Here is a 21,710-nt window from a genome sequence, read left to right as displayed (position 1 = left end):
TTTATGAACTTTCATAGGCACAGACAATTCTAACACCCTCCCTCTCATTCCAGCATTCTAGGATCCAGCCTTCCAACCTATTTATAGATCTTTGTTTGCCTTGTCCTCCAGTTTCTGCAAGCCCTGTTGCTGCTGCCTGTTGTCTGGAAACCACCCAGTAGTCCCATCTTGTCTTTATTGTCCGAGAACCCTGATATTTTGTCTCTGTCCTCTGCCACTTGTTAATCCCTGGTATCCTAGCCTTTCCCAGGATAGAGGTCATGAATCAGACTCACTAACACAAGGGTCAGCAATGTTTCAGAAATGGTATATTTTGTCTTCTATCATTCACTGCTTTCCTGACAGAATCAGGGGGAGCAATGGAGGAAAGAAGTGATCTGTGAGGAAATAATAATAAAAATAACTTGAATTTATATAGTGTTTTAAAGTTTCCAAGCTACTTCTATATATTATCTCACAGTAACCTTGTGAGAAAGAGAGTAGAAGTGACATTCTCCTCAAAGACCCAGGGCCTTTCTCAGAGTTGTCGTTACTTAATAAATGTTTGTTAAATCAATTAACGGGAATATTACTGGAGCTAGATAAGTACAGGTGCTTTAGGAAAGACAGTTTTTGATTTTGCAGGAATGCTGGCATCCACTGTATAGCTTCCAGGCCATTAAATAGAGAAGGATTTTAGAGGTCATTTGTTGTATAATCGAAAGAATGTTGAATCGAATTAAATGACCACATTTGGAATCCTACTCCCCTTAATACTCTTCAAGGTAGTTGTTATTTTCTCCATATTACAGAAGAAGATACTGAGGCTGAGAGATACTTCAAATGATTTTCCCAGGATAAAATAGCTAATAAACAACTTAAGTTATGTATGGACCACAGTCACATAATATAACTAACTGTGCTGTAACAGTCCTGTACTGTTTCTTCTGTACTTCATATCTTATGACCAGTTGCATATTATATACTGCTTACTTCCATATATTGATGAAGCCAGAATAAAATTCATTTGGAAAATATTATAAATGATTATTTACTATTTCAAGTAATATATATACATATATTTTAATATCTAAAATATTTATTAAAAATATAAGTAAAAGCAAAAGTATAAACTATTAAAATATTTTCCCACACATTTGATTTTTTATTTATACTAAAAGATTAGGAAGTTAAAGAATGATTAGTCTGAATGGATGAAAATAATTTAACTGTACAGTGATATATAAAAATATTTTGATCAAATATATTATATTGAGGTTAGTCTTCTAAATAATTGCGTTTTGTTTTGCTGTTCTTTCATCTTTCTTTGCATTATCTGCCTACACTAAATAACATGTTTTTCATTGCCATTCAATCATGAGAGATTGTGTACTATTCTCAATGAAGCATAGACAAATATCTGGAGATAATTGGCCAATAGGATCAATTGAGAGGCTGTCAGGAAGTGAATAGAGGGTAATCTATGGAGTCAGAAAGACTAAGATTCAAATTCTGCCTGTGATACATATTTGTGTGGCCCTAAGAAACTAAGATTTTAATTTATAGAAGAGGTAATAATTTGTATTTGTAGAAATAATTTGTAGAAAGTTTCCAGATCAAAAGTTCCCAGTTCAGAGGAAAGCTCATTTAATGGTTTATTTTTTAAGAAAATCAGTAATTACCTTCAAACTAATCATGTATATGAACTAAAATCAAATTGCCAATCAGATTTAATGACATAGTTGATTCTATGGAACACATACCTTTCACAAAGTTGTCTTATTAGGCCATATTTGTGTTATTTTTCTGCCACTCAAGGAAGTTGTTCTATAATATGTAGCAACTTTTAAGTCCAAAAAGCAAAGGGTTGAATTTGAACATCCCTATGGTATTTTCTATTCCCAAACAGAAAATAATAAAATCATATCAAAACTTGACTGGGTGATTTCTAATGCCACTAAACTCTCACTCCATATTTGTAACCCAGTTGACTCTATACTCTACCTAAGGTTTTTTTCATAAATTTGATTAGGTATAGTAAATTTGAAGTTACTTTCCTAGTAACTGAATTTTAAGGTTTTCTTAGACAGTAACCTTGTTATCTGTGACTTTTTTGAACATTAAGGAATAAATGTGTAACATCTAAGTTTTGTTTGCTTGTCTAGTTGGTCTTCTTTGCTTCAGATTTCTTCCTACTGATTCCATCTTCCATTCAGCAGCCAAAGCCATATTCTTAAAATGTAAGTCACTTTCCTAGTAAACTGAAATGGCTCCCTGTTTTCTTCAGGATCAATTATAAAATTCTCTGGTATTTAGACTTTTTCACAATTGGGTCCCTTCTTCCCTTTCTGACCTTCTTACCTTTTACTCACCTCCACCCTCTCTACATTCCAAATATATTAGTCTAACTTCTATTAATTAATCAAGACATTCTACCTCAGCCCCTTGTACCCGTGATTCTCCATTTCTGGAGTGCTCTCTCTCCTCAACTTTGTCTCCTGTCTCCTTCAAAACTAAGCTCAAATTTTATCTTCTGTAGAAGTCTTCCTCAACTTCCTCCTCCCCTACCATCTTTGCCTTCCTTAAGAGATTACCTTCTGTCCTACTCCAGATAAAGATAGATGATAGATAGATAGATAGATAGATAGATAGATAGGTGATTTGAATATATGGATTGTGTAGCATAAAATGGTTCACCCACATATGGCATGAATATATCAGGATGTGGTCTGGGACATGGAAAGCCCCATTCATTCCAAGGCAACAAAAGGGAGCTCAAATTTCCATCCTTAGGGAGGAAAGCAAGGATGCTTTGACAGTAATCTTGAGGAGGGAGGGAACAGGTGGGTTCCAGGATGACTTTGCTGTCCTGTCTTCAGAAAGAATATTAGTATACCATAATGGTATTGAACTGAAAGAAAAAAGAGGGCCACTAAACTGTTCATAGGAATCCCTACAGGATGTATATCCACTTATAAAATCACATGTTAACATTATCTCTGTTTTATTGTATTTTTATTTATTTTGTTAAATATTTCCCAATTACATTGTTTCTGCCTGTCCCTAGAAGTGGGATCAAGCCACATGTTTATATTATTGATCTAGAATATGGTCTAGAATAATTATTTTCTATACCTCAAATACTGGTAGTCTAGGCTATCGTTCTTTTGAGATTAGGATAAACTTCACTTTCCCTGGTTGTTCTATAAAATAGAATATCACTTTCTTCTCCTCAGTTTAGCTTTTTCTCATTGAGTTCTCTTTATGCAAAGAAACAATCTCAGGCAGCAAGCCTTTACTTGTACTCAAGAAAATAGTAACAGAAATCAGAAATATTTTGCAAAGTAGGGAATAGAATTCACTTGAGTAAATGCTTTCTTTACCTAGGAGGCAATATAAAAACTAAATTCACTGTGGAAAGAACGTCTTCCCAGGGAAATCTAGCAGTCTCTGTGATTTTAAGAATTGGGAATCCTGGTACATACTGAGGAAGGAGCAGCTCTCTCACATACCTATAAATCAAGAATCTCCCATTAGTCATTCAAATGTTTGCATCTTGCCTTAGTCTGTTGACCTCTCTCCAGATCTACTTCTCTCTCTCTCTCTCTCTCTCTCTCCTCCCATCTCCAAAATGCATAGTGAACTCAGAAATTTCTCAGCCAATAATGAATCATATCTCCCTCAGTATAACCCAGTGTCCCTACCTTGTTCATGGAAGAATTGCCCCATGTCACCTTTGAAAGGGTGTATGGAATGGGGATTGCATTTATATTATTATTTATATACTATCTTCCCATTGCCTTGTGATTGACTTTGTTTTGAGAACAAGGTCAAAATATTTGCCCTTCTTCATATCCCCATCAACTTAACACAATGTTGAGAACAACAGTAAGATTTTAATAAATTCTTGCTGATTGATTTTAGGATCAATTTGATTTTAAAGTATCTCATTTTTAACATTGCTATCAGTTGACAAGTTTGGAAATAGCAATTGATTGTTTTAGACATGAAGGTGGAATAACTCCCCTGTTCTTATTGCCCCTCTTAATAACAAACAATGTGCTTTCTGGAGCACATTCTACATGCCTTAACTAATCAAGAATCCAATAGATATTGCTTTAATATGCTATATATTCATTTGCCTCTAAATAACTTAGCTTCTTTATACCAAATCTTTAATTACACAAATCACTCATTCTTTTACTTGCTCTTTTTCACTTAACTTGTTCTATATTTGGCACTTTATGTCTTAAAATTAGAAGTTTGACATTATATTTGTATCTGCATTTTTAGCATTCTACAGATAGAACATTGAAAATCAAGGAGTTTTGGGGGGGGGTTTCAATTTTCCCCTTCTGTATGACTTGGACTTGAATTCCAGAGGATTAAATAAATTGACATTTTAAAATTAAATATAGGTATTTAAATTTTTGATGCTAAAAATGGTCAATTTTGGCCTCTGTCAATTTAATTTTCTTTTGTATATGAATTGAATGTTTTTCTTTTATTCATATATATTTTAATATTTCATTCACATGGTAGGCCAGTTACTGTTTTCTGAACTTATTTAAGTAAATGATCTAAATTACATTATCAGTTAAAAGTCACTCTATACTATCTGATATTATTTAACTATTAGAGAAGCATTGATGTTTTTCTATTTTCATGTACTTTATAATTTCTCTTCCTAAGAAACTAGATTCAGTTACATATCTAGCTAGCTAGCTAGCTATATATGTGTGTGTGTGTATGTATTTTATCTATGCATATATACATGCATGGGTATATGCATGTTTATGTGTTTATTAAACCCACATATATATGATATTATGACTCATTCCACAAATAGAGACAGGTCTAGTCAGAAATACCAAGAACAATTTGCTTTATAATTTTCACTAACTCTGTCTTTACCCACAGAACTGTCCTTCTTCAACAAAAATTTTACGGGACAATTTCCATTTAAATCTACTGTTTTCTGCCCATGAGTGGACAATATTACAGTTTTGTCAGTCCCTTCACTACTTTCCATTTCACTAGTAAAAATCTTAATTTCTTTTAGTATCATGGCCACCTAAAGTACTTCTCTCATATTTTCCCCTAAATTCGGAAACCTAAATTAGCACAATGCTTGAATCGATTACTGTTTTTTATTTCACTGTTTTGAACTAAATACTAATCTTCACCTTTCCTGGAACATTTCCCACTGCTGAGTGTTTTGTGAGTTTTTTACTGTTTTAGTAAAAATTTTTAAAAATAAGAAAAATTTATATTTAAAGTTTTTGTTCTCTTAAAAAAAGAATGGGAGTTCATTAATTTCAACTATGATATTTTCAGAATTGATATTTCTTACTTCTGAAGCACTATCACAAATACAGAACTGATAAGTCTGATTTTTTCCCTCCTATTCTAAAATGTGGCTACCTGACATATCAATTATAGAGCAAGATACTTGGTTTTTATGCCCATCTCTGTTTTTTTTTTCTTGATAGGATAAAAATTTACCAGCATAAATCTCTTGAAAAGACTTAGAAAATGTTTAGCTACTAATTTCATTAAAAATGTATAATGAAGGAGTTGGTACTTAATAAATCCCTTTGTTCCAATCTTATTTTAAAAAATGAGAAATCAAAAACCTGTAAGTTTAAATGACTGACACAAAGTCATGTGACTGGTAACTACAGAAAAGGGAGAGATTTGACCTCAAAATTTCTAACTTCTAGTAGAATAATCTTCTACTATACTTTACTTATAAAGAGAATTTCCTAAAATGCCAAGATATTTAATTTGTAAATGTTTATTGATTAACTGAAGATAATCATGTGAAAAAACAATATAAATGAATCCTACCCCCTTCTCAACCCTGCCTTCACTATGACTGTGAAACACTAAGTTAAGATAGGTGAACTTTCCCATTAATGTAACCTAGAATTACATTACTTCTTGAACTCTTCGCCATCCCACTGCCATCTCTGAAATCAAGCCTGTGACTTAGCTCCTAGAATTTTTTTTAATATTTTAAGTTGTATTCTCATACTCCTAACTCCCTGTTATTTATTTCTCATACATTTATACATATGTATACACATGCATGTGTGTATATATAGATATATAACATACGTACATATGAAATGTCAATACTCAGAATAAAGGGGAATGTCCTGTTTTCCCTCAGGATAAGGTTTTATGTTTGTTCTTTTCAATTATTTCCTCTTCTATCTTCAGAACAATACAAGTTAAAAATGCATTTTTTCATATAATGTCTAACATATTTCCTTTTTATGGAAAAAATCTAGTTTTAAATGAATAGACTTTACTTTGGTTTTTAACCTTTGCATATTAGTTGAGTGCACAGGACTTCTTAACCCTTTAAGACTCCAAACAAATATTCACATGCTCAACATGTCTTTCATGGTATATCATTCACATACATTTTTTCTGGATCATAACTGAGAGATTATAGGTTCATTTGGATCCTCCACCATTGCATTAGAACTTTCTTGGCAGCCTGTTCTAGGAAATAAAGACCAGTTTGAAACCAAAATGACTTGGTGTTTTTGTCGGTCAGATTCAACAGAATTTTATTTTTAAAGTGGTAAAACTAAGTGAAAATTTCATTTTTCTTGGATTTAATGTTGTATTCAAAGGACTTTTTTAAAAGGTTACATTCCAATTCCTCCTGTTCCAGTGATGCTGCCTTATATGACGTGAGCTGTTACTTTTGCCTGTCTACCCTGTTCTACTATGGGACTAGCAGGGGATGAAAAAAGAAGTAGGCATCTGTTTAGTCAGGAAGCACTAAGGAAATGAGGTATACAGTTGCCTGGAGATTTTTCCTTAGTGTACGATAGAAGTATGATATTGTCTATTGTTATACAATAAAGTAATGTTAGCCTAAGAATGTAATAATGTGTCTCTTCAAGTAATAATATGCTTGAAATATATTTTCATTCTTCTTCCTTGGAACCTACTTTGCCCTAATTCTGGTTATAATGTCTCTGAGAAGCTAGAATTAGAGTGAAATAATGAGATAGTGTTTTAATGTGACTTACTAAATATTGAGTCAAAATAATTCTATTTGCCTCAGGCAGACCAGGAGAGCCACATACCTTTTGTTGTTTTTTTTCTGCTCTCTTTTTTCACAAATTGAAATGACAGAAACCATTCTATATTTTAGGATATACATATAATGTTTATTATACTTTATATGACCATTTGTGGGAAGACAAAGGCCTCCCTCCCCAGGAATCAGAATGATCATTTCCAAACTAACAAATAGCTTCTTTTCTGTCTAGAAAAGAATAACTATCTGAACAGCCCCAAGTTGTTAATTCTAGCTAATAATTTGGTATTTATATAGTTTTTAATATGTGCCCAACACTAGCTAAGCATTTTATAATTCTTATCTCATTTTACAATCCATCGCTACTTGGTAGAATAATGTATATGCAAAATCATGAATGATCTATAGTTTCAATCCCATTTAAGACTTCTAAGGTAAGATTTAAGAAGTTACCAGTCATGGAAAGTTTAAATGACTTGCCTAGAATCAAATAGATACTAAATATCTGAGGTATAGGATTTGAACCCAAGTATTCTTGATCACAAGTCTAGCATTGTACTCTGTATCCTGTTTGTGTTTATGTGAATATGCATGTGACCTTGTCCTATAATGCCTGTAGTATTACTTCCCCCCTTAATTTATTATTTAATATTCTTTCAGTTTATTAAATAACAATAAATTTCTTTTCACAATTTTCTCTCCTAGGCCAAAAAAAGTTTTGAAAGCAAAATAGATATCATAAAGAGTCTAAAGAAAAGTTGTTTAATAATGTAATTAGTAGAGTGAGACCTTGTTGTGAGAAACAACTGAGTTCAATTATTGGCCCTATTATACACTGACTATTTGACCAATGCAAGTTGCTTACACTTTTAGGGCCTCAAGGACCTCTAAGACCCTAGTTTCCTCACTGGGAATTTCCTATATCAGTGAATCACAGGTACCACTGTAGCTACTATCTCTTCCCTCCACCTCCAAAAAATTTGTATATGTAAATACTATTATATATGATTTGGGGCTGATCGATGACAGTGTATAGAGTACTGGAACTGCAGTCAGGAAAATCCAACTTCAAATCTGGCCCTCAGATTCTTACTAGCTGCTTGATAGCGGACAAGCCAACAAATTTCTATCTGCCTCAGTTTCCTTGATTTTAAAATGGGAATAATAATATCTACCCCCTAGCATTGTTGTGAAGATCAAATGAGATATTTATAAAATGCTTTAACATAGTACTTGGCATTGATTTTAATAAATATTTGTTTTTGGTTCCTTCCTACTTTATAGTTTTGTATTTAATTAGTTATTTTATAGATTTCTTTACACATATATTGATGTCCCTTTTTTAAAAAAAATAGTTTTAGACACTTTTTTTCTCATTTGATTATCAGAATAGATTTGTAAGAAGGCAGCAATGGTGTTTTGGCCATTTGCAGAAGGGACAACTGATGTGGCCCAAGGTTCACACTGTATAGATGGACTTATCAGGATTTCAGCCCTGATATTATTAACTCCCAGTCTTCTTTCCCCTTCTGTGTGTCCATTATCTTCTAGCTTGCATGGTAACACATGGCTGCTTTTTCAGTTTCCTAAAGAAGAAAGAGAATATGAATCCCAATAGGCATAGTGATGATGCCTATATCTTCTGCAAAGGACAGCTTGCCTAGTGCAAATATTTTATTATGTCTTGGAGCCAAGTTTTTCTCTTTAGGAAAAGAACCAAATTTAAAATAAAACAGGAAAATAAAGTCTAATATTAAGCATTTTGCTTTATTAGCAACTCTCTTGAAATCCCTCCAGTCAGTCCATAGTCTACTGAGTAGCTAAATCTCAGCATCCCCTTCAGGGAAAGTTGCCCCACTTAATCTGCCCTAGTTATACTATTGTTAAATGTAGTCTGAGGGGAAATGGGAGTCATATATCTTGCCTGTTACTCCCTCAAGATAACTGAGACCAGAAGGAAGCTGAAAATTATGCTTTCTAGGTACTGAAATAGGCTATCACTAAAGAAACAAAATAAAGTCAAAGGGATAAACCTAGAGAACAGTCTTAGATAGCTTTGGCCATGTCTAACTGTTTCTCTGTCAACAGGAATGTTAATGATTTTAGACATCTGAAAATTAAATTAACAGCCTGAAAATATTCTACAGAATGAGATAGAATGTGATACATGAAACATAATGACCCCATGGAAATTCAGCCAGTACATTTCAGTCTCTCGTTTAGACAGAGAAGACAACTAGTTAATCGTCACTGAGCAAATTAGACAGAGCAAATTAGTTTGCTATATTCCAGACTTGGGTACCAAAAGAAGTATAAGCCACTAATTAGAATGAAAATACTCTAAGAATTTTGTTATCTAAAGAAAGGGGGAAGAAGAATGTTGTGATTTTGTCCTGTCATTGCCTCATTGAGGCAGATCTAAAATTGCTTAAATTCAGGAATCCTCAACCTTACCTCCCTGCAAAAGGGGAAAGATTTGGTGATAGCTTAGATGAGACCTTAATTTATTTGTAAAAACAATTCAAGTTCTTTAGGATTCTCTAAACAGTTCAAGAGAAACATTAATAAATGATGGATCATTCTCTGGTTTGGAAATTAAAATAACGGCTTGCAAGAATTCTCCAGCATGACCTTAGTTTTGGCTTTTTTTTTAAGTTCATTGCAGGAGCATGTGCGATAAATATTTGTACCTTTAATTTATCACAAGAGATTTATCTGAAATCATTTTCTGGCCTTAATTAGCATTCATTTGCTTAATTGTCATTCTCATCCCCATCACTTCCAGTTTTTCACTAACTTGAACAATGCTATCTTCTGCTGTTTGCACTTTAATTTAAATTTCTATTAAGGTTTATGAACAGTAATAAGGTCCTGTTTGAATATTCATTAGCTTTTGAATTGTGAGCTATGAAAAGGTGCTTTCTTTTACCTTAATGAAACTGGCACAGCATGGGACTGATCAGTTGTGACATTTGATTTGAAGCAGCCAGTGAATTTTCTCATTGTTTATTGACACATCTTGTCCAAACAGCTCCCTCGCAAGTTAGTGGAGTAATGAAGGAGAGAGTGTTGCAGCGGAGCGTCGAGCTTTCCTGGCAGGAGCCCGAGCATCCCAATGGAGTCATCACTGAATATGAAATCAAGTATTACGAGAAAGTAAGTGCTAAGAGCAGCTAAAATGTACAGCGGTGTGCTGTGCACATCATGTCAGCCGACTCGATCAGAGACAAAAGTTGGTAATTATACCAACTATTATCTGTCAGCCATCTATTTGGAGCCACTTCAAAATTCATAGTTAATTTTACCCATTTTTAATAACCATCTCCCAGATTCTCTGGTTAATTATTATAATTATAATTTCTGTGTGTTATATTTGTATATTACACAAATGAAAATAATCTGCTTGATAGCATATTTTTTCATTCAGTTTTAATATGATTAAAAAATTAGATTCTACATGTTTTTGTAACATGGAAATTTTAGCCCAATCTCCTCCTTTTTTATTTTTGTTGTTTGTTTCATCATACTGCATGGGTCCTTAACTAAAATATTAGATTGTGCTATAATTCTGCTATAATACAAAGGACTAAACTACCTCTTTAACTAAAAACAAACAAAAACAGAGAATGTATGTTGTTTTTTCTAGGTTCTTCTATAACCCTTTCTATTGACTTAAAGCTTTTCAACAAAAAAAAGTTTTAAATTTTTCTCAAAGTGAAAACCATTGTTTTCTTATACTAATTATGGTTGAACTTTGGTGATATATGAAGTGATCCTTGTGGGAAGGCTCTTTCAATAAAGCCTACAAATAAAAGTCAGTCCATTCACAATTTATATATAGTACCTGCCAAATGGCCGAGAAACAGTTTAAAAGTTTATAAAGTCATGACATTAATTTATTTTTATAGAAGTTAATATCCAGTCTTTGGCTAATATAGTACTTTCATTTTTTTCTTAATTCAAATTAGCTCCAAAAGTAGAATTCAACCAATATATACATAATCCTGCACAGATTATCAATATTTTATTTTGGATAAATGAATGGATGATATAAACATAAATTTTGATCTAATAAGAATTATTTATGTGAATGGTAATAAATATATATTTTAGTTATTAAAATTTGTCATGAAAATTGGAACAACTTCCATTTATTCAAATTTTAAAATGTTTCCCATTTATTGATATTTTGTCAGAAAAATATTTTTAAAGTTAATAATTATATATCAATAATCTAATACTATATTTATTAGTTATGAGCTACAGAGTTTTAAAGGACCCAGAAAACTGATAGCTGACAACTTTTCATCTTTCCTAAATTAGCAATCACTCTTTATGCACAAATAGCCAATTTGTCTTTTTTTTAAATAAACCTGGAGTTGGGGCACTTTAAAAAATGAGCTCTTTTAGTAAATAATCAAACTCAGTGACTAAAGGCAACCTATTTCTGTGATAAACTATTGAAGAATTTAAGATTGACTAGGTTTGGGGGTTTGGGGGGGGTTTTGTTTAAAGACTAATCTTTAAGAGGTATTATTTTCTCATTTATCTATTATTCTGTGTTACCTTTTGTATGTCTCCCTTACTAATTATGAAAGCAACCTGATCTTATAGAATCAGCTTGAGGGTCTTCAGTGTTTGTCTTTTAATTTGCAGAACATGTTTTTCAATTAGTTGTAATACTTCTCCAGAGTAACAAGATCCTAAGTGAATCTGATATCTTTTTAACTTAAAAAACTAAGTTATTATGGTGTATTCGAACACCATAAACTTATAGCCTTTTCATCTAACATAATGTATCCTTCTATTATTTAATTCAATGTATGTACATTTAAGTTGACAAATAACATCTTTAATTTTCTAGATGATTATGATAAATGAATTATGAAATACACATTAACCTAGTTAAATTTATTTTAAAAAAATTTGGTTTTTGTCCAGTAGATTGATTCACACCTATATGGATAAAATTAAAACTTTTGACCTATTTTCATTAAAACATGAATTTATCATATATGAACCTAAGAAAAAAAATTAAATATTGTTGACACATACACTTAAATGTCATTAAGTGACATTTGCCACATATTTAAAAGTAAGTCTGATATAAAATGTGTCATTTAAAAGTCATTTTTCCAGATATGGTGGCATTTGTCCTTACGCACTTGTACTGGAAAGGCCAAGACTGATGAATCGATTGCTTGTGTTTGAGAATTCTGAGTTGTAGTAGGAATAAAGTAAATCACATGTTTGCAGAGTGTCCAATCAGTGCCACTGCCTAAGGAGGGGTAAATGCCAGGACAGATTTAAAGTAGAGCAGCTCAGAACTTCCATGCAAATCTTTAACGTTTCCAGGACCATGAATGGCTATTACACTTCCAGTCTAGGTGAGATAGAAACACTCAGGCTCAAAAAAAAAAACCTGATTGATTAGATAATTAAATGAAATGAATTTTTATATAACTTTTTTTCACTTAATTCCACTAGATCTTAATTAGTTCAATAATGGACCCACTGAAATGATCAGATGTATTTGAATTTGCACTATCTCAAATTATAATCACTGTATGTAAAATATGTTAATTAGTTCCAGCCAAAAGGAAATATGTAGTATGAATGTGAACAAGTTTACTACTTCAGGAAATATATTTTTCACACTTATCAGCACCTATCTATAGCACCAAAGGTGAGACATATACTGAGAGTTTTTGATTGCTTTTTACTTATTTGTCCACTGTGGATTATTTTGGTCCAAAGCATATTTAAAAACATAAATGAAATTTTTTTTGAAATTATAAAAAGATCAATAAAGGTTACTAATGGAAGATTCCTAAAATATTTTTTCATGTTCAAAACATAATCAGTTTGCTTTTATTAACATTTAAGGGAGGGAAAAAAAAAACATTTAAAAACTATTATAAATGTAAGTCCCTCTACTGAGAGTCATTTTTCCTTGTTTTAACTCATTGAAAATTTGAGTCTATTTGTAGCTTAATATTTCCTATTCAAAACAACACCCCCCCCAAAAAAAAATCAAGATTGTATTTGACTTTATAATTGGAATAAAGTGCTCATTTTCTCCCTGGAATGTTATGACTAAAGGCATGTGCTTGCCATTTACATTTTATATCAACTTAGGAACACCTCAGTGAAACAACAGTGTTGTAACACTCCACAGGGTGCAGTGTAGTCTTTATGAGAACAATACAGCAAATTGAAATAAATGGGCAAGAATTAGTTGTCACTTTGCCTGGTTGCAACAATAATTAAATGTGCCCTGTAAATATTGCTTCTAGGATCAAAGAGAACGGACCTACTCAACAGTAAAAACCAAATCCACTTCAGCCTCCATTAATAATCTGAAACCAGGAACAGTGTATGTTTTCCAGATTCGTGCTTTCACTGCTGCTGGTTATGGAAATTACAGTCCCAGGCTTGATGTTGCTACACTAGAGGAAGCTACAGGTAAAATGTTTGAAGGTAATTACCATCAGTGCTTTGGATTCTGACCCTCTGTAAATCTGATGTAATCTCCAAAGATTAATGTGTAGTGAGGATCTGGATCAATTTTCATTTGTACCATTCTCATACACACACACACACACACACACACATACACACACACACACACACACAAACATATACATATATATTATATGCCTTTATATGGCAAAGATAGATTTTTAGTTTCGGCAATAAATCATACCTGTTTTAAAATAGCAGTATTATCAGTATCTTTTCAGAAGATATGTAAAGTAGTTTAAAAGCAAAATGATTACAAAGCCTTCCCTTTCTTGAAAAGGGTGGAGTTCATTGGATAAATTCTGGTTTTCAAATGACAGAATTATTTCAGAATTTTCAAGGGAATTAGGAAAAAAGACAAAGTTTCTCTCTTTCAAAGAATTCATTGTCATGGTATATATAGAAACTTTACACCAAAGAATTCAAAGCATAGAACACATTATATTAAATTTGTAGTATCTAATAAACTGCCAGATAAGTGACTCCTGTGGTCAGGAGAACCAGAAATATTCCTGTATAAATCTTATGGACTATTTATTTTGTGAATCATAAATATATATGAGTAGATAATTATGCTAGTTAGAGGAAATGGTTTGTGTTCTCTTGATTCTTTAGCCCTCTTGATTTAGGGAACAATTGGAGTTGGTAACTGTTAGAAATACCAATAAATGCCAGTGGGACCAAAGCAGCTCTGAAGAATCAGTTTGTCTTTAGTCAAAATTTCTAAAGGCATTTAAGCAGGAGCAATTTAAGATCTGGGAAGGAGTTTTATATAAACAATTGCTTCCAAAAAAGATTTCAATTTCTTTGTTTATATATTCAGTTCAGGTACGTAAGCATTTTTTACAGACCATGTTAGATGATAGAACATAAAGACAAAATTAAAAGACTCTTGCACTCAAAGGGCTATTAGTCTATTTGGAGGAACCAACATGAATTCACTCTGGAAACAGAGAAGCTAGATTGTAAAAGGCTAGAAAACCAGACTGAGTAGTTTTGATTTTTTATTAGAAGTACCAGGGACCCATTGAAGCTTGCTGTAGCAAGAGAATGATAATTCAGACTTATTTTTACTATAGGAATATCTATTTGACTGTTAGGTGGAAGCATAAACTGGAGAGAAGAGAGATGGAATCAAATAATTACATAAGATGTTATCCTTAGGCTAATGGGACTCAGACTCTGGGAAGTCAAGTCTGGTTTATTTAGTCTGAACCCCAGGCTAGGATTCTTTAGTCATAATGGAACCTTGTTTTTAAATGAGATCTCTGATCCCCTCGAACAATGATCATACCATGAAACTTCAGATCCTTTGAAGACAGTGCTACATGTTCTGATCAAACTATCTAGCTATTCAGTATGAGTTTGAGATCCTGAACATATCATGGGCCACTGACATATCCTGTGGCCATTATAGATGAGAGTGAAGCAAGGAATTACCACTGTTCAGATAGTTAAACCTGACCTCTAGCTCCTTGGCTGACATCTCCTATCTCCCTCTCCCCCTCATTATGAGGAAAGCTCTAAATCATAAATATAAATAGGGTACATATGGTAGAAGATCCTCTGAACTCTGTGGACTGAGGTAATTAGTTACTTTGTAAAAGGAGAGGACCAGATTATCTTCCTAATCTCAATTTTAGATTAAAACCATTTAAAATAGGTAAATTTAAATCTTTGCATCATTGACAGAATTGTAAGCTAGACAAAGCAAACACAGAAAAATTGTCATATATTAAGACAAATAATCTAGATTGATATGAAAATCCAGATTTGACTCATTTTAAGCAAAAAAAATCATTGTTTCTTTATTGTGATAGACAGATAAAAGAAATCATAAAACCATTATTAAAACATTTTGAAAAATAGGTTTATGTAGCTCTTGTAAAATTAAAAAGATTAATACACTCTAATTTTTATCACTCATGACACTTTATCTATATCATATCTTCATCAGAGCTCTATATTTCAACATGCTGTTCCCCTTTTCATACGTATCCCATCTGGTCAGGAAAGACTACATTTCCTTTTTATGTATTCTATAGTTGCAGTTACTCTCTTACATTCTCTGATTTGGGGGAAGGGGTACAAAAATGGCTAATAAAAATACCTTTGCTTTTATTGGCAATATTTAATGATTTATTTACAATTAAAAGTATCCTTAAACATTTGTTTTGGGGTTAGGGTAAGCAGATAGATGAGTCTAGTTCATTGAACTTTGGGTTATCTCAGTGGTAATTGAAAATTGTTTTTGATTTTACTCAAATTATCTGTTTCTCTGCTTTAATAAATTCAGTAACACTTAATTGAACACTTAGGTTTTTAAATAATTCTGGTTATTGCAATATTTCAGGTTAATCCTTTGGAATATCTTTGTCATTGTACAGTAGTATTCAAGGAGGAATTGATTGGTTAAATATGTATTGATCCTGTTATATGCCCTGGAAGTCTTTGTTGCTTACTACATGCCTGCTATCAGAAACATTTTGCTTTGACCAGGCAACTTTGCCTAAAGCAGAAGTGGAAATGTTGTTGCTTTTTGAGCTAGTCAATTGAAAGCTCAAATGGATTTTTGGGGAACATTTATGTTCTACTTTCTTGAGACAAATGCAAAACCAATGAGTTGATATTACAAACTTATAATTAAGAAGCATTTCTGGGACAGTTGCTGTAGAGAAAATTACATAGCAAATCAAAAAAGTGGAATTCTTGATCCAACTCTACCATTAATGTGTGACCTTGACCTTGTTGTTGAATAAGTCATCTCATCTCTCTAAATCCTTGTTCATCCATAAAATGGTAGCTTAAATCAAATAACTGAGGTAGAGTCTTTCAAACTCTAACATTGGCTAATATTCTTCATATTACAGGATAAATACATATGAGGTCCAATATGATTGTTCAAGCCTAAAAGACACTTTAGTAACAATGAAAGAGTTCTACCATCTAAAGACTCAGAGGATTTCACTTCAATTCCTTCCATTATCACTTGTTTCACCTTGGACAAGTGACAACTTTTCTGGACTAAAGTTTCTTCATTTGTAAAATGATAAGATTGGACTAAATGGCCACTAAGGTTCCTTCTGGCTTTAAAATAGATGATTCTATGATTCCTTGCCTTTTACATTAATGTATTAAGATAATTGGGATTTATACTGATCACCCCATACCTTTCAAAATCCCAAAGTACTTTATGATCAAATAAAAAGCAAATTGCAATCAATATAGCTTTCTTTCTTTTCCTTTTTTGTATCCTAATACTTTGAAAAATTGAATCCTGAAATGAAACAGGACAGTATATTTGTATATTACATCCAACCTGTTAAGTAGAACAGTCTCTTTACCACTCTAGGGAAAAAGTATAAAATTTTAAGGTGTACATAGCAAAGTGATTATTGTGCTTATAAATTAGGCAGTATCACTATATCCCAACTTCCTTTCCAAAATCAATTTGTGATGAAATAGACTGCAATTTTTGTTACCAATGTTGAATATGGAAAAATTGAAATTCATATTTATGCCTGATTCAAAAAGTGATGCTGAGAGACCTCTTTCCAAACTTCTTAACCTTAACTATATATAGAAAAGAATAAACAAAGACACACAAATTCCAATTTGCCATTTATCTTAGTTCAAACCTCTCATTGGCGTCTGTTTCTGAAGCTAATGAGAGTATTGAACCTAAGACAAGCAGAGAATTAGACTCCTGGGACACAATCTGATTTGTGGAAAATTATTTCAACCCATATGTGCATAAATCTTTCCACCCACATGTACAGAGCTCCTCCATTTCCTTCCTCTTAAAATATATTTGAAGAGGCAAAATAAGAAAGAGAGAGAGCAAAACCCACCAAGCAGTTGAAACCTGTGTTTGGTCAGTTGTTTAACAAAAGGCAATAATTCAGAGATTAAAGCTTAACAGTTGTGTTTTTCTGCTCAGTTCCCAAGGGGGGGTGGCGAGTAAAGCAGCAAGTGCTGAATTAGAGAGTGTATGTAATGACCTCAGTTCAGAAACTGTTTCTAGATCTAGGATGGAAGATGTTTTCACTGTTTGATGCATTTTCAATCATGATATACCTGTTGGCAGTGCATGCACACATGACCTCAGATAATTTCAGTCCCCAGAGTTGGGGCATACAAATGTATCACACCTTCAGAAAAAAAGGGGCCAAAAGAAAGAACTTTATGTTTCCCACTGTGGTAAGGCATGGTGAGATTACATATAATTTACTTTTCTACTCTATCTGGAGACACAGTTCCTTGTCCCCCCAGAGATGTTGAAGGATTTTCCACTCTCTGCCTTGCATCAGAGTGCAAATGTTGATTGCTTCAGGAGAGAGTCATGATCATTTTCATGGCATTGCAAATTATGAGGAAGTACTAGAAAACTGAATCTTGCAATAGGATGAGCATTCATCAGTTATTGTTTTATGTGTCTCGGATGGCTATATAAATTTTATTGTTCCCCGTTGTATCAGTGAGGATCGAATATTTACAATTAAAAAGAAAAATATGATAATCATGTTGTTCTTTTTACTTTTTGCCTTTGTAATCTCTAGTGCCAAACACAGTGCCTGAAGCATCATGAGCACTGAATAAATGCTTATTGAATCTAGCCTAAACTAGTCTAACCTAACCTAACTTAATTGAACACAGAAAAAAATTTAATTAAATTGGAGGCAGTTGGAGAAAGAGAAATCAGAATTGTTGTAAATTCAGGATTTTGTGGAATCCTGTGAAAAGGTGCAATAATTTAAATTCATCTTATACAAAATGTTTGTCTTAAAATGTTGTCTTGCTGCATTTGCTTTAAAGAATCATATGATCACAGAGACCAAAGTAACTATAGAAGTCATCAAGTCTAAGTTCATAAGGAAATTTATCCCACAAAAGATTGATTTATTTTTCTAAGGTCAGAGAATTTATTAGTAACCAGGTTTGGATTTCAGGATCTAGGTATTTTCCACTGTCCTTCCACTATACAATTATCCCTTATTTGTAAATTTGCAATTTAATTAAAATGACGGATTCTAAAGTATTCTTAAGAATGCTTAAAGGAGGGGAAGCTAGGTGGTTCAGTGCAGTGGATAGAGCACTGAACCCAGAGTTAAGAGGACCTGAGGTCTGAACTGACATCAGACACTTAATACTTGGATATGTGACTTTGGGCAAGTCACTTAATCCCATTGCCTTGCAAAAACAAAACAAAATAAAAAACAAAGAATGTTTGGAGGAAAAATAATGTCTGATATATATATATATTGATATATATATATATATATTGGATTATGTTTCCCCCCGTATATTGTTTACTATCATTTACTGAGGATGCATATTTTTAAAATATAAGGTAAATTTCAGCAAATCTTTTATGAATTTTGATAAATCTTAAATGTGCAGAGACTTTGAATTAGTTATTTAATGCTTTAATTTTACAGTGATGATCAAAAAATGAAATAATCTCATATAGCCATAAATGATTTAGGAAAAAATGTGAAATATTTAGTTCACAATGGTTGTAGAAATCTGAGATGCTAATTATGAATGCATGTTGATTAATTGATTGTTACTATCACTGTTTTCATTGTACCAGTGAGGAATCAAATCAAGTTGTTCAGTCTTTTTTCAGTTGTGTCTAGCTCTTCATGACCCCATTTGGGGTTTTCTTGGCAGAGATGCTGGAGGAGTTTGCAATTTCCTTCTCCACACATTTTACATATGAGGAAACTGAGGCTAACAGGTTTAAATGACTTGCCCAGGGTCACACAAATAGCAGGTTTCTGAAGCCAGATTTGAAACCAGGTTTTCCTGACTCCAGAGCTGGATCTCTGACAAAACAAAAATTATTGTTCATAGAGTGAGCCAATAGCAGAACAAAGTTTAGAACCTGGGTTCTAATTCAGAAAATGAATATTTATTCAAGAAGATTATCTAGGTTCTTTAGCTTCCAAACAGTCAAAAATTAATTGCAAGTCTATATGTGTCTGCTCTTTGCTTATCTTTAAAATTTATAAAAAGTACATTTTTTTTTTTGCAAGGCAAACGGGGTTAAGTGTCTTGCCCAAAGGCCACACAGGATTTGAACCCAGGTACTCCTGACTCCAGGGCAGGTGCTTTATCCACTACACACCTAGCTGCCCCTAAAAAGTATATTTCTTTAAAATATCTTATAATAACCTAATATCTTGTCAAAAACCCCTTTGACAGTCTGTTGAATCCTATAGAACCCTTCTCAGAATAATGTTTTCCAATTTATAACAGTGGAAATCAATTATATTGAAATACAGTTATGAAGTAAAAAAAAAATCCATAAGACCCCATGCAGGTTAAGGAAACCTCTATTATAGACCAGTAAATAGGCTATTATCTTTCTTACTTATCTAACCTAACCAGTGCCTCTACATATTTTTGAGTTATCCTCTGGTACTTTTTAATCTCTTTGCAGCCACAGCTGTCTCCAGTGAACAGAATCCTGTAATTATCATAGCTGTGGTTGCCGTGGCAGGAACTATCATTCTAGTCTTCATGGTATTTGGCTTCATCATTGGAAGAAGGTATAGTATACAGTTGCACAGATTTCTAGCTTAATTGGTTTGTCTTTTTAAGCTGGCTCAACCTATAATTTGTAATATTCTGATATATGAGAATTTTTAAATCAATATGAAAATGTTCCAGGATAAAAGACATTCATTCAGTGAAGAATAGCTTAAATTCTGGGGTTTTTGTTTTGCTTTTTGTTGTTGTTTGTTGAGTTTTTTGGTCATATGGGAGATCATGTCTTGTATAGGTTTTTGCAATAAAACCAATCCTTTTGACTTTCTTTAGGATATCTATATATGTATATATACATATATATATATATATATATTTAAATGCAAAGTACCTAGGTAAATTGTGTATTTTAGTCATGAAGCTAGTTGAGCAACAATATTTGAAGATGTGAGCCTAGTGCTAATAGTCGTATTTTTCAGTTGAAAAATTTAGAACCATCACTTTCTTGGAGAACTAAACTCAAACTTTTCCTTTTTTTATTTGAGTCACAGAGTTTTGAAGATTAAAGTAATGTGGTATCTTCATTTTTTTTTCTTTATGGAATTAGCTCATTAGATATATTTTATAATTTGAAAGAGAATTTGTTTTTTCTAAATTTTAGTTTGCTTGTGAGTAGATGATTATGAATATTACTTGAATGTTTTATTAGAAACTAAGTCATCAAATAGTTATTGTCTATTTGAAATTTGAATGTTACTAAAATCTCCATATTAGATCATAAAAATTTTCCTCCCCTTTCTTTTTTTTTAGGCACTGTGGCTATAGCAAAGCTGATCAAGAAGGAGACGAAGAGCTTTACTTTCATTGTAAGTGTTTGGCTTTTCTTTATTAATATATAGCTAAATTATGATAGAGACTTGATTAGTGGTAATAATTACATTAAAAAATTACTAAAGAATTATGCTTGGTTGTAAATTAAAAGCTTTAAGTGAATGCTGTAAGAGCATTTAAATGGAAAATTTAGAATGAAAAAATGCATGCTGCAATTGAAAAACAAAATGTATGCTGAAATAAACACTTTTCATTCCCTAGGATTTGATGCACTTGTAGGCTATGCTATTATTTTTCTTTGGCATTCTTTCCTTCTGTGGTGTTTTGCCTAAGTATGTCACACCATCCTAATGATTCCCCATGAGATCTTATAATTGATAGCTGCCTGGCCAAGTGACTTTCCTCAGGCAAGCTCCTCACTAGGAAACATGGGGTCACCATGTCACCCCACAGATAATGTTAAGCTGGCCAAGGATGCTCTATGTTCTTGCTACTGTAAATTTCATATTGTTGATAAATATATGAAATATAACTAGTATAGATAGCATAGGAAAAATAAGGCACATAATTACTCTGTTTTCTGCATTGTGTTATTGAGGTATTTATTTTATTGTAAAAATTCATATTTCTATATGAGTATATTATCTCAAGACACTTTTCATACCATAAAATTTTTGTATATTCTTAAAGTTGATAAGTTTTGGGAACTTTTAAATCAGAATTTGTCATTATTTTTTTGCTAATGGATAATTTAAAACTTTTGACTGATATATATATAGACAATCTGGCAATAGAAACATTGGGAAATAAGACTATCTACAAT

The 21,710-nt window shown here is 32.5% G+C and overlaps 1 protein-coding gene across 7 annotated transcripts in view; it reads left to right on the top strand.

Moving 5' to 3' along the window:
* EPHA7 (EPH receptor A7) overlaps positions 1–21,710 on the top strand; it is a 220,177-nt gene that overhangs the window by 167,635 nt on the left and 30,832 nt on the right. For 4 of the 7 annotated variants that reach the window (XM_074187180.1, XM_074187181.1, XM_074187184.1 and 1 more), the window contains exons 6-9: positions 10,074–10,198; positions 13,339–13,522; positions 20,010–20,118; positions 20,867–20,922. In XM_074187180.1, the coding sequence (XP_074043281.1) occupies positions 10,074–10,198; positions 13,339–13,522; positions 20,010–20,118; positions 20,867–20,922 (474 nt within the window). The remainder of the gene's footprint in view (positions 1–10,073; positions 10,199–13,338; positions 13,523–20,009; positions 20,119–20,866; positions 20,923–21,710) is intronic. The other 3 variants (XM_074187182.1, XM_074187183.1, XM_074187186.1) reach the window with 1 other exon arrangement.

The sequence above is a fragment of the Macrotis lagotis genome, chromosome 5, assembly GCF_037893015.1.
Source record: "Macrotis lagotis isolate mMagLag1 chromosome 5, bilby.v1.9.chrom.fasta, whole genome shotgun sequence".
Lineage (NCBI taxonomy): Eukaryota > Metazoa > Chordata > Mammalia > Peramelemorphia > Peramelidae > Macrotis > Macrotis lagotis.
This window is presented reverse-complemented; position numbering and strand designations above follow the sequence as displayed.